General features: G+C 59.0%; 1 protein-coding gene across 8 annotated transcripts; it reads left to right on the top strand.

Moving 5' to 3' along the window:
* The first annotated feature begins 249 nt into the window (after positions 1 to 249).
* On the top strand, positions 250 to 23,790 carry LOC117649224 (glutamate-gated chloride channel). 8 transcript variants are annotated; one of them, XM_034391766.1, is made up of 13 exons: positions 250 to 317; positions 1,213 to 1,292; positions 2,379 to 2,467; positions 4,776 to 4,840; positions 9,478 to 9,698; positions 9,930 to 10,012; positions 11,747 to 11,887; positions 14,023 to 14,175; positions 14,508 to 14,564; positions 14,649 to 14,722; positions 18,912 to 18,962; positions 20,284 to 20,388; positions 20,507 to 23,790. In XM_034391766.1, exons 2-13 carry the CDS (start codon positions 1,213 to 1,215, stop codon positions 20,642 to 20,644), a joined length of 1,257 nt encoding a protein of 418 aa, XP_034247657.1. In that variant the 5' UTR covers positions 250 to 317; the 3' UTR covers positions 20,645 to 23,790. The 8 variants fall into 8 exon arrangements, with proteins under 8 accessions (XP_034247657.1, XP_034247658.1, XP_034247656.1 ...); XM_034391767.1 differs by lacking the exon at positions 18,912 to 18,962 and adding an exon at positions 16,598 to 16,648; XM_034391765.1 differs by lacking the exon at positions 18,912 to 18,962 and adding an exon at positions 15,409 to 15,465.
* The last annotated feature ends 24 nt before the right edge of the window (positions 23,791 to 23,814 follow it).

Raw genomic sequence — 23,814 nt, 5'->3', positions numbered from 1 at the left:
TCGGAATCAGTCTGCAGCAGCGCGCCGGCCCGTGTTGTGGTTTAATGTTGGCATGTTGACCTTTGGCTCTCCCGCCCCCCTGTTCGCGAGCGGCACGGCACGGCCGCGGGGAGGTGATACTACTTGGGAAGCGTGCCAGGGCGTCTTTTCGCTGCTCTCATCCTTGCTTTTGCCTTTTCCAGACTCGAGTGTGGGAGGCGTGGCCGTGGCCAGACTGCGGGGCTGAGGGCCCCCCGCCCCGCGCCGCCGCACGCCGCCCTGCGCCGCCCCGCCCCGCCCCGCCCCGCCCAGCACAGTGCACAGCCAAATAGTCACGGGTGAGTTTTGCTCGCAGAGCGAGGTTTGATCCCGGCGGATGAAACGAGGGGCAGAAAAACTCTCTTTATGTAGTACGGTGAAAGGCTGCGCCAGCGTAGCATGGTGATGGTTGATACGAAAGAAATGCGGGACCGTGAATTTTCAGAGGTATATTATAAAGTCAGCTGCTTCTGCACCAATATAAAATCGAGAACCTTCACTATTAGACCTTTGAAATGAAGGTGGCTCTACACCGCCTGTGCAGGCCGACCGAGGCCGACACAGGCCTACACGCGTGTTTGTGTGTCAAAGTCCTCCAATGGGACTCGGTCGGGCTGCCGGCCGTCCGTTCTGTTGCTCACCCTCCTGAAGCCCTAAAGGGCGACTTCCCCGGCCCGGCCGAGGCCCAGCGGCCCAGCCATCCCCACTCGCGCAGAGCAAACTTTGCCGCTCTTAGTTGCCACCCTTATCGCCGTGCTTTTATCGATACGCTCCACGCCTGGCCTGGCGTGGCCTGGCGTGTGGAGCCGCTCCGCGTGCACATAGTCTAAACGCGTTAATCCGGCTGGCCAGTGTAGCGGAGTGTCGTGCGGGGTGTTTCGCGAAGCCGTTCGTAAGTAGCGTGCAGCAGCGCGGGCCGGTCTCTCTCGCACTCGCATGTCGTGAGCCCCCCCCCCCTCTCCACAGGGGGGAGCGAGAGAGACAGAGCGACGACGCTCAAGGAGACTACCGTCGTCGCGCTGCAACACGGCAGCGCGCCGTACTCACCAAAGTGAAGCGGTTTCCGTCAAAGAGACGCGCTCCGTATTTACAGAGGATTCCCTCTCAAAGTGGAGAAGGACTGAAAAAACAAACGCGCGTCACTTTGTGGCCCCCGTGTCGTATTGCATCGTCCCTCTGTCTTTCTGCTTGCAGATGCTGGCGCAGCTGGCGGGCCTGGCCGCCCTGTGGTTCGTCATGTGGCAGGTGTCGGCGCTTTCGGACACGCTAGACATGTGAGTGACACCGTTTGTGTGTGTGTGTGCGTGTGTGTGTGTGTGTGTGTGTGTGAGCGAGTGTGATGTATTTGAGGCGTTAAGCATTGATTCACGCCGAAAACGCGATATACAACAACAGTTTAATCCGTCGACCGCGGTGCGCGATAAACATTCCGGGAACCGATTTGGCGCACCTCATTAACCGCGTCCCGCAAGGGGGGGGGGGGTAAAAAGGCCGATAATATGCACTTGTGCCGCAGCGGAGGTGGGCGGGAATGGATTGGCTCCAGCCGTCCGGAAGCAATTTGGCGGACGGGGCAGGCAGGCAGGCAGGCAGCTCATCGGCCGGGGGGTTAATTCACACGCCGAATAACCCCTTGAAAAGCTAACCTAATTCGCCGCCAGCCTCATTCCATTAGCGATGATTGTTTCGGCTTATCGGGCCGGGCCGGGTGCTGCAGGAGCCGCACCGCCAGTGTGGCGAGGAAGGGAAAAGAAAGGGGGAGGGGGCCTCGGTGACGACGCGCAGCACCTGGCCGTCGTCGGCAGGGGCGGACACTCCGCGCGACCGCCTCGCCGCCGTGGTGGCCGTGGTGGCCGTGATGGAGCACCTGCCACGGCGCCGCTGCAGCATGGCCAGCCGCCGCACCGCAGTTCCGCCCGAATTTTCCCGTGGCTGCTCTGCGCGCCCTGCGCCATCGCGGTCCAATTATTTGGCCCGGAGTGGCGGCGCGGGGCGTCCGTCGTCGCCAAGGCCGTCGCCGTCGCCGTCGTCATCGTCGTCGTCATGGCCGTGAGGTGGCCGGGTGCGCCTCGCCTTTTGTGCGCTGCTCACCTCTCGCCCCGGTCCGTAACGAAGGCGTGGGGGAAAGGGGGGGGCGCCGTGACTGCCGCGGCTGATCCGGCGCGAACACAGCTATCTCTCTCTCACGGATGACAGGCTGCCGTCTTGTTTATGACGCGTGGCGGCGCGTGGCCTGGGGTGGTCCGGGATGGCCCGGGATTACTGACGCGCCCCGTCTCCCCTCTCTCTCCCTCTTCCTCTGCTTCGCCGGCCAAGTTTTTTTGCGTGCTAAGTCTCGCCTTGCCTTCGATCTGTTGCAGTTTCGACGACGGCAAGTCGGACAAAGAGATTCTGGACAACCTGCTCACCAACACTCGCTACGATAAGAGACTCCTGCCACCGGTTTCGGGTAAGTCTTGCCATCCCGACCCGGTTCGTGCTCTGCACGACGTCGACGACGTCCCTGGTGCATCCGCTCAGGAGAACTTGGCCGATGTTTATAAATTCGGGGAAATGCGGACGCTTCCCTCCTCTCCTCTCTTTCTCTATCTTTCTCTCTCTTTCTTTCTTCGGTAGAAAGTAGTGCAGGGACGGTTTACGCGCGAGGATGGCTACGGCGCGGTCCAGCGGACTGATTCGCATAGCGGGAGATCGGTCTTTCTCTCTTTCTCCAGGACGCCGGGACGCCGCTCGGGTGCGAGAGAGACGGCACCCCTCGCTGGGACGCGGCCTGCTGCGGCGCTGCCGGTGCAAACACACGGCCCGCCCTGTTTGCCGTCGGCCGGTCAAAGGAGCGGCTGGAAGGCGAAAAGCGCGGCAGCACGGCAGTCAGTGGGGCGAACCGGCGAAACCGGGGAACCGGGGGCCGGCCATTTCAGCCGCTCGCCGCGGACCCGCCGCCCTAGTGCGGCACTGCCCGGAAAAGCAGGGTTTGCCTGCCGGAGGGCCCGAGGCGAGGAGCGCCGTGGCGGTAGGCAAGGTTTCCGTCCCGCCACGCACCGGTGTCGGCCGCGTTGCCTACCCCTGCTTCCACAGGCGCTCCAGCCTCGGCTCCAGCCGCCTTCAACGCTTCGCGAGGCTCGATTGTCACCCTGCCCAGCCAGAAACGTTTGCCAAACCGACGGGCGACTCTATCACTCACGAATCAGTGTATTTTGACCACGAATTCGACTAGGATACAGCATCGCTTGGACGGCCTATATCTGGCTGGGTGACGGTCGCTATTTTTTCTGACGCTCCGAAAATAAACTCAGAGGAGGCTCGGGCGCGGTGGCCTTTCCGGCCTGGATGGTCACGGCCCAGATGGTCACGGCCTGCAGGCCGGGGGACGTCCTCCTCGCCCCGTCTCTCTCGCACTCGCGGGGCATGCCGTGCCGACGCGAGAGAGACAGCCCACGGACACGTGTCGCGGAATCAGTCCATCCGGCTCCGCCGCTCCACGCGGCCTCGCCGTGGCCGCCTGAATAATTCGCGCGCGGGGACGACATCTTCGATGCTAAATTTAACGCCTCAAAGGCCTTGAAGGCGTCTGAAGGCCGAAAGGTCCGCGGGTCGTTTCCGGGCAGAAGCCGCGGCGCAAGCCTGCAAAGCGGCAAGCCGGCCAAGCAGCCAAGCAGCGGGCCGCTTTCATAATTCACCTGATGCTACCCCGGCGGACGAGGATCCAACGGCATCCAAGGAGGCAGGTGTCATCCAAACGATTAAGGGAGATGTCGCAGTCGGCTTAGCTGGGCCGGGCCCGGAGAGAGAGAGAGAGGAGAGAGAGAGAGAGAGAGAGAGAGAGAGAGGGGGGAGAGAGAGAGGGGGGGAGGGGGGGGAGAGAGAGAGAGAGAGAGGAGGAGAGAGAGAGAGGGAGAGAGAGAGAGGGGGAGGAGAGGGAGAGGAGAGAGAGGAAAAAGAGAGGGGGAGAGAGAGGGGAGAGAGAGGGAGGGAGAGAGAGAGAGAGAGGGAGAGAGAGAGAGAGAGAGGGGGGAGAGAGAGAGAGAGAGAGAGACGCCTGCCGCAGGACGGCGCTGATCTTCTGCGGCGGCAAGCGCTTTCGGCCGGGAATCTGAGCCGCTTTCAGAGCGCGTCCGCCGCGCTGCGTCGCGTCACGGCTTGTCACGGCTTGAGCCGCGCTGACACGGAGCCTGACACAAAGCGGGCCACTGCGGGGCACTGCGGGGCAGCAGCGAGGATCATCTGCAGCCAACTTGGCGGTGCTCGATATTCAGTACAAGCGGCGGCATGCGTCTGGCCCGGTGGAACAGAAAACAACTTTTTGAAAAATGCCTGGCCGCACCGACGTCGATTTTTCTCCCCCCGTTGGTTTCTGATGTTGAACCGAGGTCGTTTGGACCGCCACATCCTCCACCACCCACGCAGGGCCACGCAGGGCGCTGACAGGGGAGCCTGCAAACACCGCGCCAACTCCAGGAAAGTGCTTCGCTCTCTCTTCCAGTCTTCCAGTGTTCCTCCCTCGCCTCGCCGCGGAAGGATGTGGTGTCAGCGTGGCCGTGACCGGCGCCATCGCGACCGCAGGGCGGCAGGGCGCGTCTCCGAAGGGTCGTCGTTTCGTCGCTCTGTCTCTCTCGCACCCCTGCGGGCCGCCCCGTGAGTGCGACGGAGAGAGAGCGACGCCCCCTCGGAACGAGTCCGCGCCACTGCTGACCCAGCCTCATCGGTCACCGCTTCTTGTCGTATCCCTGTCCTGATGCGTGGCGCGTGTGTGTTCGCAGGGACCCTGACCGTTAACATGAGTGTGCTGTTACTCAGCCTCGCTTCGCCCGACGAGAGCAGCCTGGTAAGTGAAGGACAGTGTCACTGTCATGCCCGGCCGTGCCACAGGCCGTGCCGCACCTGGGACGCGACGTGGCAGCCTAGCACGCCGCGCGGGCCACGGCACGCCACTCGCCTGTCAAAGTCACCGGCCTGCCTCCGGCCGAGTCCATACTGGTGTACCCCGTTTTCCAAACAATTCTCCGCCAACTTGCTCGGGTTTTTGAAAATGTTTTTGGTTTATGTTGTTTTATTTTTCCTCTTCGAAAACGATCCCATCCTCACTGACCTTTGATTTTCAAATGGCAAAGAAAGCGTCGCTTTTTTGTTGCTTCTGTTGTTGTCGTTGCGACTTGGCCGAGGTGCGCTTCATCAGGGCTGCTGCCTCCCCGCAGCGCCTGCGCCACGCCACGCCACGCCACGCCACGCCACGCCACGCCACGCCACGCCACGCCTCGAGGCGGACGCGACGCCACGCCACGCCACGCCACGCCTCGAGGCGGCGCCACGCCACGCCACGCCACGCCACGCCTCGAGGCGGACGCGACGCGAGGGCATTTACGACTGGCTGGGGCGGTGCCGGGCGGCGCACAATAGCGTCTGAGGGCCGTGCCGTGCCGCCGTGCCGCCGTGCCGCGCCCTAACGCACCGCGTCGCGCATTGTACCGTCGGCAGTGGCGTGGCGCAGCAGACTGAGAGTCGTTTTCGTCGCCCTTTCTCTCTCGCACCTAGGGGACGTTCGTCACGAGTGCGAGAGAGACGGAGCGACGAGGGCGACTCTCGGAATCAGTCTGCAGGGGCGGCGAGAACGTCTAGGGAGGGACGCGGCGGGTGTGGGTGGGCTGGAGGACCTGCAGGGTGATTCCGCCCCGGTGTCGCGCTGTCTCTCTCGCACTCATCGGGCGCCCTGACTGGGTGCGAGGGAGACAGAGCGCGCTCTTCGGAGTCAGCCTGGAGCAGACGGATGTGTTGCGACCGAGAGGGCCGTAAGAAGGGTGCGTGTGGTGCGCGAAAGAGAAAACTCCCTCTAAAAGAGAAAAAATCCTCTATAAGGGAGAAAACCAGGGAAAAAACCTCTAAAAGAGAAAAAAAACCCTGGGGCTCGGTTTGGCTATCACCCCAAGCAGCCCTGTTGCTTAAACTTCTAACTGCAAATTGCCTCCATTTGGAAATGTTACATGTTTCTGAAAGCCAAAAGACGGCGGCAGCCCGGCAGCGGGGCATAACAGCGTAATGACAATGGAAGTCCTCCCTCATTTCTATCATCCAGCAGCACTCGGCAGGGCGCGGCGTGGCGTGGCACGGCGCGGCTCCCAAAATGAATAAACGATGAAAACTTGTTCGTCGTCCACTCCGTGACTCCGTGGATCCACTCCGGCGTCCGCGCGGGATTAGCTTACAGCACTCCGTCCAGGGAAGCCACGGACGGCGGGGCGAGGCGAGGCGAGGCGGGGTGGGGCGGATGAAATATGGAAGCACAGCGGCACCAGGGGGCGCTGGGCGCTGCACTGCACTGTGCATGCCGCTGGGAGGCGCGAGTTTTACTCGTCCAGTTTCACTCGCAACGTCTCGAAGGGCACACTGACAAAAACTTGTCTTGGATCCAAGGCCATGGGTCAGCCGCCGTGCCGTTGCCCTCAGAGACGACCGCAGTTTTTGCGCGTGTAGTGAGTGATTTGTTGCACGGTAAAGCTGGGAAGGGATTTTGGCGCGCACCGGCCGGGCCGGGCCGGGCCGCGAGTTGAAGGCCTGAAGCTTGGACGCCTGCGTGCCCGAGTTTTCCTCACCGCCCGCGGACTCACGGCTCGCCACCGCCAGAGCCGGCAGCCGGCTTAAAAAGTTATCCCCCCCGCGTGTGGCCGAAGCTGGCCAAAGCGAGGCCAACGCGGCCAAAGCGCGCCCGTGGGACTGGAGTCCAGGACCAGCCGGGGAAGCCGCAAGCCGCAGACGATGAGACTTTAAACGGTGCGGCGCGTGCGGCCTGCGGGAAGGAAGGGGGCTGCCCGGGGACTTCAGGGGCCTCCAGGGGCTGCCGCCGAGCGTTGGGCAGCGCGGTGACAGGCGCCGCGTGTTGCCGTGATCGCCGGACAGGGAGCCACGTGCCAATCTTCCCAGGACCTCGTGCTGTCACGCGTGCCCAGAGCCCAACCTAGCCCTGCCATACGGACGACCACGATGAGATAGATCACTCAATCTCGGAAACGACTGCCGTTCAATGCCCGATCGACGCACAGAACAATGCGAAATATTCCACGAAACATCATTATTTTCACTCTTTTTCGAAGAATTTGCTTATCTTTCTTTTTTGGGGGGGCGGGTGCGTCCATCCGAACGGAAAATTATTTCTCACGATACGAAGTTGGAGAGTGGCCCCCTAGCGGCCGCGCGGCGCAGCGTTTCTTGCGGCCCCATTCTTCTCGCCGAAGGGGAAAGCAGAATCATCAGCGGACTATGGCCTTCCTCGCCGGCCTTCCTCCGCTAGTGCCGCCAGTGCCCGCCGGCCGGCCGCGCTAAAAAGAAGGCCAATTCATTTACAAGCCGCACGCACGGCGCGGCGCGGTGGGGCACGGCCGGCCACGGCTGGGAGAAGAAGGGAATGCCAGCTGTATGGGCACTCGAGGAGAGTTCGTTTGTTGTTGTGAGGGCGCGGCGTGGCGCGGCGTGGCCCCGGCCTTGCTCCCCGGCAAGACCTCCCCCCCCCCCTCTTTCTTCTTTACAAATGAGGGCCGTCTTCCTCCCCATCCGTCTTGTGTGCGCCTCGCCTCGATTTGCGGCGCTGTGGTTCATCAAACGTGCAGCGGCTCCCACCACTCGCAACGATAACCTAAAAAAAAAAGCCATTCAAAAAACGCGCTGCTCTTTTCGCTTTCGGTGTTTTCCTTTTGTTTATTCAGCCAAGATATCGCAGAGTTGTGTCTTTCCGTCTGGTTGACAACGCCGCTGCTGTCGTTTCAGCCGGCTAAACTGTGGTTTTCGGTTTTGTTTGTTGTCGTCTTTTTTTTTCGCCACGGGATCCCCCTGCTCTGTGCTGGTGTAAATAAGCAGTGGCCGCTGGGTTGCCATTTCGCCCCTTTCTGCTGTGCCCTCTCTTTCCGTTGGCAGCCCCCCTCACCCCCCCCTCCCCCCCCCGCGAGCGGCACTTCCTGCTGTCCGTTTATTCCATCCCCCTCCCCTCACACGCTGGGGCATTGAGGCACCGTGACGCGGCGTGTGCAGTCCGCAGGTCAGTGGCGATGCAAGGGGAGGGGGAGGAGACTGGGATGCGGCAACGGTGCGAACGACGGCGGACGCGTCGCGGACACCGGGCTGCAGTCCGCCATCAAGTGCCCCGCCGTGGCCGTTATCTCAACGCTGTACGCCCCCGGCCTGCCCCCGGCCTGCCCCCGGTCCGCCCCCGGTCCGCCCCCGGCGCGAGTGCGGCACTTAGGCGCAGTTTTTAATGGTGGCGGGGCGTGGCCGTGGGCAGGGACTTGAGGGCCGCGACACGGATTGCGAGGGGGGGGGAGAGGTAGGGAGGTAGGGTTGCCACCGTGGCCACCACGACCTTCACGGCCTCCGCAGCCACACTGCCGCGTGGCCGACATGAAAGGATCGAATAGTGCAGCGCGCCCTCCGCTGCAGAGAGTGACGTGTAGGGTTGCCAGCCGCCCTCCCGCCGCGCGCTGCAGTTGCCAACTTCCGAGTACGTCGTGCGGGGCGGCTCTCGGGGCGGCCCGCGGAACGACGAGCGGCGGAGCGGAGACTGCAGCGCCGTAAACGCACGTTGCCGCTTCGTCTTCGGAATCTCGTTAAAGATCACGAAGTAGCCCGGGTGTCATGCTGCGCCAGGCAGATAAACGAAGTTCGACTTTGAACGCAAAACCTGTCGAAATTCCTACGCGCAAAGGCAATTTCTGGTCGACTGCTCGCTGCCAAGACGTCGCCGAGACGGCGTGACGTGATTGGTGGAGGGGTTTGTGGAGTGAGGCATCGTGGCAGCAACCCGTCCAAGCCCCCCTCGGTGGCACGGCGCCCCCCGCCGGGCTATAAAATAGTAAACAATAATTCCCCCCCCCCTTTTCCTGCTACACCCCGGGTCAAGTGCAGGCTCACGCGAGCACGGCGCACGAGGCTATCGGGAAAGGGATATGTCCCCGGTGCTTTGTTGATTTTGTTGTTTCCATATTGATTGTGCGATCGGCTCTGCGCTCACGCCTGCTCGAGGCCCCCCCTCCTCCTCCTCCCCCTTACCTCGATGCAACCGGGACGGCAGCGCTAATGGAGCGTGCAGACTGAAGCTCTTCGGACGATGCTGCATTTAGTTCCATCGAACCACCACCGAGTTTTCGGCCCGGGCCTCGTGTCGCTCCTCCTTGTCTCTTGCCTCCGAGAGTCGACGTTTTCGAGAGTCACGGCTGTGACCGAATGTCGAACCTGACTGACCTGCCCCCGATGGACGATCGTGAACGCGAATGTGGGTAAACTTACGAACGTGATCAAATGGGAGCCCATCTCCGATGGCCTGGTTTAAGGGCCCTCGGATCGCGGCGGTAAAAGTGACATGAACGCACTGAAGCCCCGCTACGTTCTGCTAGCGAGGGGCGGGGCGCCCCACCCCGCCACGCCCCGCTACGCGCCACCGGCCACGGACTCGCCTTTTGATTTGCTGGCGCGTTCTTTCAGAAATACGAGGTGGAGTTCCTGCTGCAGCAGCAGTGGCTGGACCCGCGGCTGCAGTACTCGAACAACAGCCGCTACGACTTCCTGAACGCCATCCACCACCACAGCGACCTCTGGCTGCCCGACACCTACTTCATCATGCACGGCGACTTCAAGGACCCCCTCATCCCCGTGCACTTCGCCCTGCGAATCTTCCGGAACGGCACCGTCAACTACCTCATGCGGTAACGTACACTGGAGGAAATCAATTAAGAAATTTAGAAAAAAAGGTACCTCTGGAAAAGTTGCCTAAGATTCTTCGTAAATTCAGGAACGTTCTCCGTAAACTACCGAGAACCTTCGTAAATTTATAGAAGTTCCTTCGGTGGCGTGGTTTTTTTCCGTTTTTTTTTCTCAGGTACCTGCCCGGCGATTTAATTTGACAGTGCATTCACAGAAAGCGTTTGGTCCCGCAGGAGACATCTCATCCTGTCCTGTCAAGGACACATCGCCACCTTCCCGTTCGACGACCCCCAGTGCTCATTCGCCATGGAGAGTAGTAAGTAGTCCTTGAAGTGGTCGACCCGAGGACTCACTCTCTCTCTCTCTCTCTCTCTCTCTCTCTCTCTCTCTCTCTCTCTCTCTCTCTCTCTCTCTCTCTCTCTCTCTCTCTCTCTCTCTCTCTCTCTCTCTCTCGAACGGGTCCCCGTGGAGAGGGAAACAAATAGAGAGCAAGAACGCAAAAAAATCACTAAATCCTTAAAAAATTAAAATTAATGAACAACAACAATGATTTTAAATGACATGTTAGGCAAAGTATGTCTTTATAAATTCTCAAAGAAATTCTTAGAAAGTACCCGACGAAAATACGCGTTAATTCTTCAGGAAATTGGAAAACCACTCAAGACCAAAACTACTCACCACAGGATTCAATTGATTCGCCAGGGCGAACATCAACAGTTGCAAGCCGTTTGCCCCTCCCCGGTTTCCTAATACATTTCTCCTCGAGTCTGACGCTTTGTTGTCTTGCTCGTGTTTCTCATCCCGCCGCCCCGTCTCGCCGTCCCTTAACTTAATTTCAGCCCCGCTGCCCCGGCCCGGCCCTGCCCCGGGGCATGCAGAGGGGCAAAAGAGAGAGAGAGAGACAGGGGGGGGCATCACTTAGCCGTGGGATGCGTCTAACTACGTTCATCATGCCTTTGCGTGTGACGTTCCGAGACCCGAGGCTGCTTCGGGCTGCCAGTGCATGTGCCCCGGATGTGCCCGCTGTGGCGAGCGGGAGCCAATCAGGGCTGCTGCCGCTCTGATGGCAGACAGAGGGAGAGAGAAAGACGGCACGCGGAAAAAAAACCTAAACAACAACAAAAAACACATAGCAAACGCGGTGACAGAAGGGGGCAAAGATCAAACGGGGAATTCTCCCTCGGTCTCTGGAATAAGGAAGGCCGCGGCGAGTGGCAGGCGGCCAGGCAGGCAGGCAGGCAGCCAGCCGGCGGCGGCGGCTGATGAGGACCGAGTTGAGGGACGTGCGGCGCGGCGCCGAGGACGCCGAGGACGCAGGGCGGGGCGGGGCGGGGCGGGGCGACGTCAGGGACGCTGATGAAAAGGCGAGGACTTTTGGATTGCCGAGGGAGGGGCCCGGCCAGGCCAGGCCCGGCGCCGGGGGCAGCAGGCCAGGCGGGGCGTACCGGGGCGTACCGGGGCGTGGCGGGGTGGGACAGCGGTGGTCATCTTCAAGTCCACCCCCCCCCCACACCTGTCAGGAATGTCCGGGCGGAGCTGCCTCGAAATAGAAGCAAAGTTGGGGGGGGGGGGGATACGGTCGGTGTGACATGTGCCAACGCGGCCAACCAAGGCCCGGCGGCGGCCTAGCGGCCCGACCCGGAACGACCGGGCATGCAGCCGTCAATCAATACCACGGACACGGCCTCCGCGCCCGGAGCCCAAAATAGCAGTTGCGTCGTTACTTCCTTTATAAGCGTTCTCGCGCTGCTCGGCTTCGTTCGGTAAACATAAAATCCCTTATCCCGAATTAGGGATGCGGCGGTGCGTGCCGGAGGGGTATACAGTGCATCGTGCCAATCATGGTGACGCCGACAAAGGCCTGAGGGGGGGGGCGCATGACAGCCAGGGCCGCCGCTGCTGCAGAGCGTTGCAGTCCGACGCCACGGCGTGCGGCCCGGGGCGGTGTGGGAGCACAGTGTCAAAGGCGAAGGGAGGGAGGGGGAGCCTCCGTCGCGCGTGCCGCTGCTGTTGTTGTTGGCGCTGACTGTGTTGTTGTTGCTTGTTGCAGTCTCCTACGAGCAGAACCAAATCCGCTACGTGTGGAAGAACGACGAGGACACGCTGCGCACATCGCCCTCGCTCACGTCGCTCAACGCCTACCTCATCAAGAACTCGACCATCCCCTGTCCGACCAAGGCCAGCTGGAGGGGTGAGTCGCGCCGTCGCCGCCGCCCTCGGCCGCCTCGGTCGCCTTGCAGACTCATTCCGAGAGTCTGTCTCTCTCGCACCCATGGGGGCTGTCGCCTGAGTGCGAGAGAGACAGAACGACGGAAAGGGTCCTCTGAACCTGCTCGCCACCGGCGTCGCACACAAGTTGCAGTTCGCCGTCTCGCGCCGCTCGCGCCGCGCTGTCTTTCGAGAAGCCCTAGATTGCATTACAGAGGCAAACAAGTTTCCTTACAATGAGATTACCTGCGCTACTTACCCTGCGAGTTCGTGTCGCCTTGCCGCGGCGGAGGCGAGGACAGCGACGGCATGCGCCAGCCCGCCAGCCCGCCAGCCGGGGAGAGAGACGTCGTCGTCGCTCTGCGTGTGTCTCTGTCGTCGCACTGCTGGGGCGTCCCGGGTGCGAGAGAGACAGAGCGTCCTCGGAATCGCTCGACAGACGGCGGGCGCCAAGTTGGGCGCCCCGTCAGCCACCCCGTCATCCCCCGCTGCCGCTGCACTCCCCGCTCCCTGAGCAGTCCCCGCGCGCGTCGAGAGCGCCGTGGCGGTAGGCAACCTGCCCTCGGCGCTGCAGCGCTGTGCTCGTGCTGCCTACCGCCACGGCGCTCTCTCTCTCTCTCTCTCTCTCGCTCTCTCTCTCTCTCTCTCGCTCTCTCTCTCTCTCTCTCGCTCTCTCTCTCTCTCTCTCTCTCTCTCTCTCGCGCTCTCTCTCTCTCTCTCTCTCTCTCTCTCTCTCTCCCCCTCCCTCCCTTCCGAGGCGGCCACTGCTGCGCGACGCGCCCAAATTGTGCCTCTTATCTTGGCGACGTATCGCGTCCCTTCGTCTGTGTGTGTGTGTGTGTGTGTGCGACGGGGCGACAGCCATTCAGCGAACGCCACCGGCAACTCGGCCCGACAACGTCCCGGGCGAGCTTCCCCCGTGAATGCACGGCCTCGCGCGCGGCGATGCGATCTGTCAGGTAAAATTGCCGCCCGCTGTTGCCAATTAGTGTCCGAATGAAGGAGCGAGCGAGGCGGAGCGACGCGTCTGAAGCGACACGCCGGGACAATGGAGTCCACTGCAGTGTCGTCGTCGACAGTGGCGTCGACATTCTGCCGTTCGGCCAGTAGAAGGCTGGAATCACGCATGACTCTTCCAGTGTAGAGCGCGCTACACGGTACCAAACCTTTCCGGTTGAAGCCACGCATGTCGCTCGGCGCGCAGCCATTTCCCGGCGTGCTTGACGCCCTTATTGAATCTCGACAGCACAGGCAAGGCCAGGCAAGCCCAGGCAAGGCCAGGCTGGTTTACTGGCATGCTTTACTGCCGTCCACCGAGGCCGTGCCGGGCCCCGACACTGCAAAACCGCCAGCCAGGCCGCAACTTTGTCGGCAGTGTCCTCCCCTGCCGCCTGCCGGCCGGCCGGCCCGCTGGCCTGCTGGCGTGCCTTGGGCGTGCCGACGCTGTATTGTGATGGCCTTTAAGGGCCATTTCGACGTGGCGCCATTGGAAGGCGAGGCGAGCGAAGCACAGCGAGGCACAGCGAAGCGAAGGCATTGAGACGCATGCATAAACAGTAGTGCCAGCCGGGCCGCGCCGGGCCGGGGCGAGCCGAGCAGTAGGCCGCCGTTCGGGGATCAACCCCAGGCTTCCCGAAACTGGCCCCCTTTTAGTGTTGTGCTCACTTTGTTTGGATAAGAAAATTGCGAGAAATCGCTCCGACGCTCCGCCTTCTTGCGTCCCCGCAGCTGGGTCGCCGCGCCCCGCCCCGCCACGCCGTCTGTTTTTCCCGCGGAAATGGCGGGCTAGGCCCGGTTGGGCCCGGTCCGGAGCGAGCGGGGCGGGGACGGCGGGGACGGGTAAACGGATTATGGCGCAGGCCGTCGCGCGTTGCTGCCGCGTTGCTGCCGCGTTGCTGCCGCCGTGCCGCCGAGTGTTGGTCGCGAGTAGCCCTTCTCGATGGCGCGCTCCCAACAAGAAAGTCGCATAATTTTATTGCGCGTCTTTCTGTCCCTCGTGGACGATTTGCGCGCAGTGCCTTCCAGTGCCGGCCCCGCCAGTGCCGCGGCGTCGCGCTGTTGAATTCGCACCCTGCAAGACGCGGCCGGACTGCAACCCTCTGTTTGATCTGGTTGCAGGGAACTACAGTTGCCTCAAGGTGGACCTCATCTTCACGAGGGATCGCGCCTTCTACTTCACCACGGTGTTCATCCCAGGCATCATCCTGGTCACCAGCTCCTTCATCACCTTCTGGCTGGAGTGGAACGCGGTGCCGGCCCGCGTCATGATTGGTGAGGCGATGGCCGGGCGGCGGCGCGGTGGCCGAGCGCGTTAGGGGTGCTGTTCGGCGACCCTGGGGACCGGCGTTCGAATCCCCGAGCATGTTTATCATTTTTATTCCAGGCTCGCGCTGTTTGATTCAGCTCCGTAATCAAACTCGGAGGACGCGAGAAACCTGAGAGAGGGTAGGAGTGACCCACAACACATGGCGTTGTTTTTGAAAGGTTCCACACGCCAAAAAAAACTGTCCTTTTTGTCGCGAGCGGGACGGCACGCCTGGCTGCACCCTGTGGTGGTCAACCAGTGCATGACGCGCGTGTGTGTGTTCCGTGTGTTCCCACAGGCGTGACAACAATGCTCAACTTTTTCACCACGTCCAACGGCTTCCGGTCCACGCTGCCCGTCGTGTCCAACCTGACGGCCATGAACGTGTGGGACGGCGTGTGCATGTGCTTCATCTACGCGTCGCTGCTCGAGTTCGTGGCCGTCAACTACGTGGGACGCAAGCGGCCGCTGCACAACGTGGTGTACCGGCCGGGCGAGAACCCCGTGACGCAGGTAAGCCGCTAGCTGGGGCTAGCCGCCTGCTAGCCGCCTGCTAGCCGCGCGGTGGCGGGAGGTTGTCCGAGCCGTGCCCGGCACGAGTCCGGCACGCGGGGAGTTTCTTCTCTCTCTCTCTCTCTCTTTCTTTTTGTTCCAATCGCACTCCCCACTCCCATCCTGCAGACCGCCGCGTAGACCGAACGGCCGAACTGGGGGCCGCCGCGCCGCCGCGTCGGGGGATGTTTTCATTTCGTCCATCCATTTCCGTGCCGGTGCGGCTCTCTGCACCTAGCAAGCCAATCATTTCCATCCGTTCTTCCGGGGGGGGGGGGGGGGGGGCGGCACGACGAGTGCGTCAACGCTCCATTTTTTGTAACATACACGTATTTTTCTTTAGTCTTTCGCCCTCTGCGCGATGCCCCCTGCGCCAACATGTACAAAGCTTGAGGTGTTCGCACCGCAGCTCCCGCTGGCGTGCCTGCACGCGGCTGCCTGCCGGTCCTGGCGGCTGCACGCTGCCACACTGCTCTCGGTGGCGCAGTGGCGCGCTCTGGCGGCCGGCCCGCCAACTAACATTCTGGCGGCGGGGGCTGCGGCGGTTGGATTCATTTATTTGGGGGCAGTTTTCTTTGTTTTCGTTTCTTCATTTATTATTTTTTTTGTAACAAAACCTTCGTTGTTTTTTTTTGTCGGCCGCTAAGGCGCGTCACGCCATGCGTGGGTCAGGAGCTGCGAGCGGCTCGTCGGCGGAGAATGCGGTTAGCCTGACATTTCACCTTTTTCTTTACTATATTATTGATTTAGGTACATTTGATCGGCGGCTTTCTCCGCTAGGGACTGGCTGCGCTGCGCATGGTGGCATGAGCATCGCACTTTGTCTAGTGTCTATGATTAGTTGTTATCTCTAGACCTTTATCTCTCTATTTCTTTTCCGTCTCACTCTATTTTTGTGCGGGCTGCCCCCGGCCCGCGCCGCGTGCGCTCACCGAGTGTGCCGTTTCCGACCTTTTTCATTCTTTACTCATGTTCGCTCGTGTTTTGAGTAGCAGTCCTTCCGGTGAGTTTTAGTGCAGTCCGAATGTTCGGCCCGGCGCCCTTAGCATCGCTCAGCAGTGCCGTGTCAGGGGATGAAATGACCGCGGTTTCAAAACCAAAATAAATGGGCTCTGAACGTTTGTCTATCGACTTGAACGTGCCACGCCACGGTGGCTTCGCGACGCCAGCGCCCTCTCCGGGACCGGCGACTCCAGGAACCAAACTCTGTGCACCTTTCCCGTTTTCTTCTTTCCGTCTTTGAGAGTGGCCTTTAGATCCTCTTTGGTTTGATTTAGTGGTTTGAGTTCCTTGAAGCAGCAAAGCAGCACTGTGTGCCGTGTGTGCATGTCATCGTGTTCCAAGGTGAGCTCACCGAGTGGCAATCCCTCCCGCACTAACCTCCTGTAGTGCTGCTAACACGTCGGTGTTGGGAACGGGAGCAGACGGGCCTTCCTCTCGGGGTGCGGAGAACTAAATTGCAGCCAGGCCAAAAAAAAGTAGTGTCCCGTAGACACTCCTTTTTCATTCCTTCCGGTGTCGATCTCACCAGACCGCTCGCTCTTCCAAGCGGTTCGGAACTCGCAAAACTGAGCGACGGTGGTAAAATCCCGCTCGGCGATCAAAATAACATTGCCAGTGTTTGAGTGCGACAAGCAGCAGGGTCGAGGTGCGCGCTTCGCCTCTCCTTTCCTCCGGACACCGCTGGCGGCGTCGACCGGGCGTCGACGGCGTGGTCCCCGCACCGTCCTGAGGACGCCGTCGTCCCGTAGGTCCCGTAGGGGCTCGGGCGCGGCAGGCTGCGCCGCCGGCCGCCCCGCCGCCCTCTCCGCTCTCCTTGTTCTGTGTGTGTTCCAGCGCCTCCCGGCTGTTCTCAGCAGAATAGGCATGATCATGGCTACACCTTTGGTAAGACTGTCTGCTTGGCTGCCTGCTGCGGCGCATGCCTGGCCTGCCTGGCCTGCCTGGCCCGCCTCCTCCACTTGGCTTCGCTAAACCCGACCCCGGAACGGACAGAAAGGTGGTCTTTGCATGCGACTGTCTGAATAAATATCGAAAAAAAAAAACGAGAAAACTGCACCGCCGCCTCGCCTCCCCCGCGCGCAGTGCGCAGCACGCCGCCAGAGGGCCTCGCTGCGCTGGCAGGCGCCTCGTTGGCGTCGTGCCTCGTCGGCCTCGTCGGCAGGTTGGCTTTCCTTCCCGACGGCGGCCGCGTGCCGCGAGCCGAATGCCGGCATCTGCTGCCTTTCGCAGGCCTGGCAGGGCGATCCGGGGAAGGGGAGAGTGATTCGCACCGGGCAGGGCTTGTTTGCATTCTTTCCGTCTTCCTTTTTCTTGCGCGGCACCTGTCTGTCTCTCTCTTTTTCCTCGGGGATGCCGCGCGGCATGCAAATGATGGCGGGCTTCTGATTGGCTGCAACGACGCCTCAACGACGCTGATTTGGGCCGCGGCCCTCCCTTTGTGTTGGCGGGCATTTCGTCGAGTGTGTTGCCCCCCCCCCTTTTCCCTGTTTTCCATCACGACCCGGAGTGGGCGGGCAATGCGAAAACAGGCGGCCCTACGACGCCCGCCTAGTCGCTGCGAAGTCCCCCAAGGGCCAAAGGCCGACGGTGGCCGACGGCCTCGGCGTCCCTTAAGATGCCGGCGTGTCCCTGAAGGCCCTACACAGGCCCTACAGCCCACGGCCCGCAGGCCTAAGCTGATGTGACTTTTCCGTCCTGTTGCCCCAGTTTCGCCCTCCAATTCCCCCCCAATGCATCGCTTGCAAACTTTGTCGGACTCTTAAAAGACCCCCTCCCTGCCGTCGGCCTGCCGTCCCTCATGGTTGTCACTTCCAGGCCCGAATCCCCATCAGCATTTGAAAACGTTCTCGGTCGGCGGGGCGGGGCAGGGTCGGTCCCTGGGCTTTTCTCCTTAAGTGGCTCTGCGCAGCTCTGCGTCAATCAAAATGCGACCCGACACTGCCATTCAAGGAGCCGCTTCTTTACACACTTCTTCCTTCCTGCTCCACTTCCACTTCAGTTTCCCGCCTTCCGGCCGCCGGCATCGGGCGAGGCTTGCTCTCCCTCGGCATGGGCAGCACTCACGGTGGCCTCATCGCCACACTTTATTCTCCTTGCCCGACGTTTGCATGTGTGTGTGCGTGTGTTTGGGTCGCGGCCCGCGGCCAGGGCGGGGCCTCTGGGGGGCGAAACTTGGAGCGGGGCGGGAGTGGAGCGGACGGACACTCCCACACCGGCACAGTGAGTGTGAATGAGGTTCTGGGAAGGCGGCTGCCGCATGCTGCCGCATGCTGCCGCAAGGCTGACGTGCACTGATGGCGGCACATTCGTCCGTCCCGGCGGCACCGAGTCGCACCGACTAGCGTGTTACAAGGTTACCACCGTTACCACCCCTCGGCCCTGGGCCTGGGCCTTGGCCGTCGCAGATGCTATTTCCTTCCCCTGCTAAGCGCCGCTAAGCGCACCTTGCGAGGTAGGTGTCCTCCCGACGGCCACCCCTTGGAGGGTCCCTTCCGCCCAGACCGGGTCTGTCTCTCTCGCACTCCTTCGGAGCGCCCCACGAGTGCGACAGAGACAGAGCGACGAAAGCACTGTTCAGAATGAGCCCGCCGGCCCGTTTTGCAGTGTGGAACGGGATTGTGAATGTTGTGCCTTTCGCTGCGCCGACTGCCTGATGGCCTGAAGGCGCGTGCGGCGTGCGCCAAGGCGTGCGCGGCCTGCCAAGCTTAAACGCCTGCCGCTCCCGCTCTCGCTGCTTTCATTCCTGATTACAAAAGGCTTTTCTCTTCCCTTGCGCGCGGCAGGCGCCCCTCCCCCTCCCTTACCCGTCTTGGCCCCGTCCCCGCCCGCGGTACCTGCGCTGAGTTTTCCTCCCGGCCGTCACTTTTGGAGAAGTTGTGTCACCGCCACCCCCGCGCCACGTCGGGCCACGGCGCCGCGGCCCGCAGGCGGACAGGACAGGAGCCCGTCGCGGCGCGTCGCGGCCAACGCCTCGGAGACGGCGGCCGCGGCGGCGAGAGACACGGCGATGCGACGCCCGCGGGGGCCGCGCGCCCGATGTGGCGGTTGTCATGTTGCGGGAGTGGGCCGTAGCAGAAGTTGTTGTTGTTGTTTTGGTCCCTCATAGATGCATGCTCTTGAGAGATACAGTATGTCGCCCTGTTTCCAGACTTTCAATTCCTCTATTCGTCGCAGTCGCCAGTCCTGGGTCGGTCGCAGGGTGAGTACGTCCCGTGCGTCCGGGACGGCGTGGATTCTGCATTAACCCGTTTTAGTGTGACGTAACCCCTGTAACACGCGCCCCCTAGCTGCCCCTCCCCCACCCGCCCCTGCTCGCCCCCTCCCCCGCTAGCCTCCCGCCCCTCTCCGCCCCTGGCCGTCGTTCCTTCCAGTGCGCTAGTCGCCGCGCGCGGCGCCTGTCGTCGGCTGGGTAGGCAACCCATCGGACAGCGCCGGCGTCGTGGCGCGCGCACCGTCGCGCCCTCCTCCTCCTCGTCGTCTAGGCCTCTAGGCTCTCTGGCACGACGGCGGCAAGCGCAGCAAGCGCAGCAAGGGTGGTATAGCTTGCTGAGGCTTGAGTCTGGCTACCCGCTCCGCTTCGGCCTCGGCTTCGGCCTCATCCGGCTGGCCGGCCAGTGCAGGGGACTGGGCCGGGCTGGGCCGGGCAGGGCCCCACGCAGAGCCACTGACCACCACGCAGTCCGAACCGAACGGCGGCGCGGGTCCGCTTCTGCACCGGGTGCATGGTATCCTCTGTCTCAACTCGCACATAGGGGGCATCATAGTGCCCGCGACACTAAACCAACCAACAGATAACCGTTGTTGTTTCTAGCTATCTATGAGCACAGAACTAATCTCAAAGTTATTGTAGACTTGTAAATACTACTTATTAGCTTTCCTTTTTTTAAGATATAAATAATGTCAGTAATGTTTTTGCTTAGTCGATCTATGACATAGTGAGTTGGTCTTTTTCTAACGTAGATGAGAAACGAATTTTGTGCGACTGCACATAATTAATCATAGCCTCGGCCGTAACTGCTTAAAAACTAATTTTTATAAGGGCGATGAGTTTTTTATTTTAGGTGATTTCAGCTAGAGTAGCTCTAAACACACTAAATGTGCATATATTATTTTTAAGGCTTCAATTATTTTCAACAAAAAATGTCTTACGGAAGCAGAGATTTATATAATGCAGCGTGTCAAGTCTCATCTGTTCAACCAATTATTTTTATTTTTGTTTTGTTGTTTTTTGACAAACGAAGTTATAAAAATTTAGCCATAAAGATATCCCAATTGCTGTGACCGACATTCTAATAAGGGATTAAGTGTAGTGAACGCCTTCCTAGACGTTTTTTCCTGTCTTTGAAAAACAGTGGTTTCGTTGGCGTCCGGCGGTATTCACGAAGCCCTAAATGATTTGCACCTCCTTCGTTCTCTTCTCTCTTTTTTTTTTTTTTTTCTTTCTTTTGAAAATCAAAAATTGACCCATCTCTTTTGTTGCACGTTGTGCCGGAGTCCTAAGGCTGCCCATGCTGTTGCAGGGCGACAAGAAGGAGGGCTCGACGGCGCCCAGCGAGATCGTCTCGTGCACCAACTGCGGGCCCAACCCCTGCACGCACCCCGCCAACAACGGATGCGTCACGGAGGTAAGGCAAAGCCCGGCAAAGCGCCCCACACTGGTAAGCGGTATCTGCCCTCCATCCGGCCGATTCGGCGCGCCTGCGTGCGCTCTGCGCTCGCTGAACACGGCTGAACTTGTTGCAGGTCCGGAAGCGCGAGCCGCCGCACCCGATCCGCGTGGCCAAGACCATCGACGTTATCGCCCGCATCACCTTCCCCGCGTCCTACGCCATGTTCCTCGTCTTCTTCTTCTACTACTACCCGAACCCGGGCAGCGACTGAGGGGCGGCGCGGCGGCGAGGGCGATGCCGAACTAGCTGTGACAAGCACAACCACGAAGCGCCCACCAGGCGAGAGTGTGTGTGTGTGAGTGCGTGTGTGAGAGTGAGAGTGTGAATGAGTGTGTGAGTGTGCCAGCTACAGCTGTCCAACTTTTGCGCGTTTCGCGGAAGGACACCGAGACCTGCCTACCCGAGGACGCCACCGCGAGGACGCCGTCAAACACCGGCGCCGCCCTTCTGCGCACGGCAGCGCTGGCAGTCGCGAGGGACTCGGCCTGCACCCAAACAGTACCAACTAACCGCTGACTACACTGCCCCTGGAGGCTGGACTCTCCAGCCTGGCCCTGGAGCCTCTGGAGCCCGGCCGCTGGACCAGGGCTGAATGGCGAGCCCGTTGCCTAATCGGAGCCGCACTGTTAAACCAGACGAACATTCGTACTTTAAAATGTGTAACACATTGTGACTCTCTTCTTGCAAACTCTCTCGCTGCAAAGGCAATGGTGGTGCTGGATTCAGTTCTGGTCCACGTGTTTTAGTTGTTGTGTTTCACTTTTTAACAGTCTACTAGTCAACATCTAGTCAAGTTTATTCTATATGCGCGCTAGAAGCCAGGATGCTGATATTTCGAGTTGCCATTGTTGGACCAGTGCTCAACGTTTATTTCCCGCCAGAAGAAGACAAAGTTGCGCTGTTGGTCTGAAGCCCATCTTTGTGTATTCCTTTAATTTGTCCTGCAACGCGTTCCTTGTTTTCTTTAACGGTAGAGGCTCCCCCAGTCCCTTCCAAATCCTGTCCCTTTTCCCGTAGGAACTTTATGATAGTAATGGACCAAAAAACAACTTTTGCTTTCAACATCAAGGAGTGGTTATTTTTTCTCCCAGATTATTAATTATGTATTGATTAACGTATTGTTAAGGGAATAATTTATTCGAAAGAAAGTTGGTATTTATTATGATTAGCTCTGTTTTCTTAAATTTGCCTGTCGATCAGGTTTTTTTACTATGTAGTAACGAGTACGATTTTACTCTCTATAGCTATGAAGCACATCGTTTTATGTACAATTTCTGCGGTAGAAACAAGTATTGTTATTTATTGTCACTCATCATGATTGGAAATTTAGGAAGCTCAACCTTTGCCCACGTTTTGTTTTCTCAAGTCATGTTTGGATGCACTAGTTTCGCCATGCCGTACTATACTAGACTGTTTACAATTGGTAGGTTTTTTTTTAATACCCGGAGCAAATATAAAATCCAGACCGTTTTGCATTTTTAATCACGTTTTCGACAGTGTAGGGGTGCATTTCCGCGTGCTTCGCGGGCCTGTCTTAATCCGAAGCGCCACGCACTTTTCATCGGTCAGCGCGCTTCCCCATCCGCTTTCCTCATCTGCCTCGAGACGGCGTTGTCGTCTGTCTCGCTCTAGGCGCGCGCGCTCAAGCCGCTTCGTTCCATGCGTGCGACGGGGTTTTCAAACACACTCATCTCCCCCCAGAGCCTCGTGGAAACATCTTCGTTGTGAACTCGCGCCGAGTCTACGTAAAATATTGTGCGTAAGTGAGGCGCACTAATTAAAAGTGTAGGCTGCAATTACGCACTAAATTGCACGCAGAAGTACGTGCGTTGTGGGGAGGCAGTCCATAAAGGATCTAATGTGAGGAAACCGGAAACACGCGAGGCCGCGCCCTCTCGGCCGCCCATTAGTCATGCGAGGAGTGGTGGCCGTATTAGTCGCATTTAAGTCTATTTCTCTAGTCCCTCTCTCCGTCGTTTCGACATACCACTAAGCGCTGTGAAAATGCAATAAATGAGTGAGTGAGTGAGTAGCTTAAGAAAACGCAGGCTACTTCGGGAACCAATGATCCGTCTTGGCGCCGACAGGGCAGGCAGTCGTGGTCCTGCCTGTCCACAGAGGAAGGAAGGCACGGCATCAGGTTGACGGCAACTGCCTGCACCAACCGCGCCTCGACGGCCCGAAACGCTCTTTGTTATTAGAGTTTGCACACATCGCACTTGAATCGTAATTATTTCAAAAGCTCTCGCAACGTTCTGTCTTTTCTACTGGGAAGTGCACTTGTGCATGTCATGTTGTATTTTCAAGTAGTCTGTTATTTGTACTATCGATTATTATGATTATTATTATTATCATCATCATTATTATGATTATTATTACCGTTTTAAACAATTATTGTTGTTATATTGTTCTTTTTACTATGATTCCCGTTTGTTTTTACTGTGGAATCGTCATGAAAGATTAATAGTGAGATTATTTCTAATAAGGATATTGCATAAGAAATGTAATGGCATGTTAGTTATTGTTATTACAATTATGGTAAATTTGTTTTTCTTCTTGTTGTGATGTTATGTTTGCCTGAATCTTTGCTGGAGCACAGGTGTGGAGGTGAAGGTTAAGGTTTTAAACAAATAGTCTTTAACGTGTTGAGGCCGTAGGGGTCGGCAGCGTGTTGTCTTGGGGCACAATTCGTGTATCTAAGCAGAGCCATTTCCTTAAGTGAAGATATTCAAAGTGATACTTAGCCACTCCCGTTTAAATTCAATGACTAGTCCGGTGTCACCGCATTCGAATAACAAAATTCTTTGTTGGTTCCCGTACAATTTGTTTTTAAATCGCTCGCACGCGCGTTTGTGTCGTGCGTTCCGTTCATTCCCGCCGGCTTGGTGGCTTATTTCGCAGTCTGTTGCCAGCGGCAAGTCTCGCTTTGGACGTCTCCACTCTAGTTGCACGTAGTTCGTGTTGTTTGTTAAATACCGACCACTTTTAAAATGTTACAATTTTCCCGCACTAAATATTCGATTTTACCAAGGGATTTTTCCTTATTTTAGTACTCCCATGTGATCGATTTTGTTCCGATGTAAGTTGGAGCAAAACCTACGTAGACCTAAGTATTATTTTATTGTCTTTATTTTGTCACCGTCATTCTCATCGTCCCATTCTTATCATTAGTGTTATCATTAGTCATGGGTACTCATCACTCACATGCTATGCCGCTTGCATGTCAGTCATATTTTACATATTGACCATGTAAATACCTATTATTACTACCAGTATAGCAAGCTGTACATAATTTCTTGTATATTTTTCGGAACATGATTTTCAATAAAGGGATTAAGCAGTTCCCGTGACGAGATAGCCCGGCGTTGTCCTTCTAATGAC

Source organism: Thrips palmi, unplaced genomic scaffold, assembly GCF_012932325.1.
Source record: "Thrips palmi isolate BJ-2018 unplaced genomic scaffold, TpBJ-2018v1 HiC_scaffold_4, whole genome shotgun sequence".
Taxonomy (NCBI): Eukaryota; Metazoa; Arthropoda; class Insecta; order Thysanoptera; family Thripidae; genus Thrips; species Thrips palmi.
The sequence above is the reverse complement of the archived record's forward strand: the minus strand, read 5'-3'. Positions and strand labels throughout refer to the sequence as shown.

What these genes read in the sequence shown, in the direction of transcription:
- LOC117649224 (XM_034391761.1), top strand. Translation starts at nt 1,213, where the DNA reads ATGCTGGCGCAGCTGGCGGGCCTGGCCGCCCTGTGGTTCGTCATGTGG. An exon ending in GACCAAGGCCAGCTGGAGGG is followed by an intron (nt 11,888 to 14,022) that starts GTGAGTCGCGCC and finishes ATCTGGTTGCAG; the next exon opens with GGAACTACAGTTGCCTCAAG. An exon ending in GCTCGTCGGCGGAGAATGCG is followed by an intron (nt 15,466 to 20,283) that starts GTTAGCCTGACA and finishes ATGCTGTTGCAG; the next exon opens with GGCGACAAGAAGGAGGGCTC.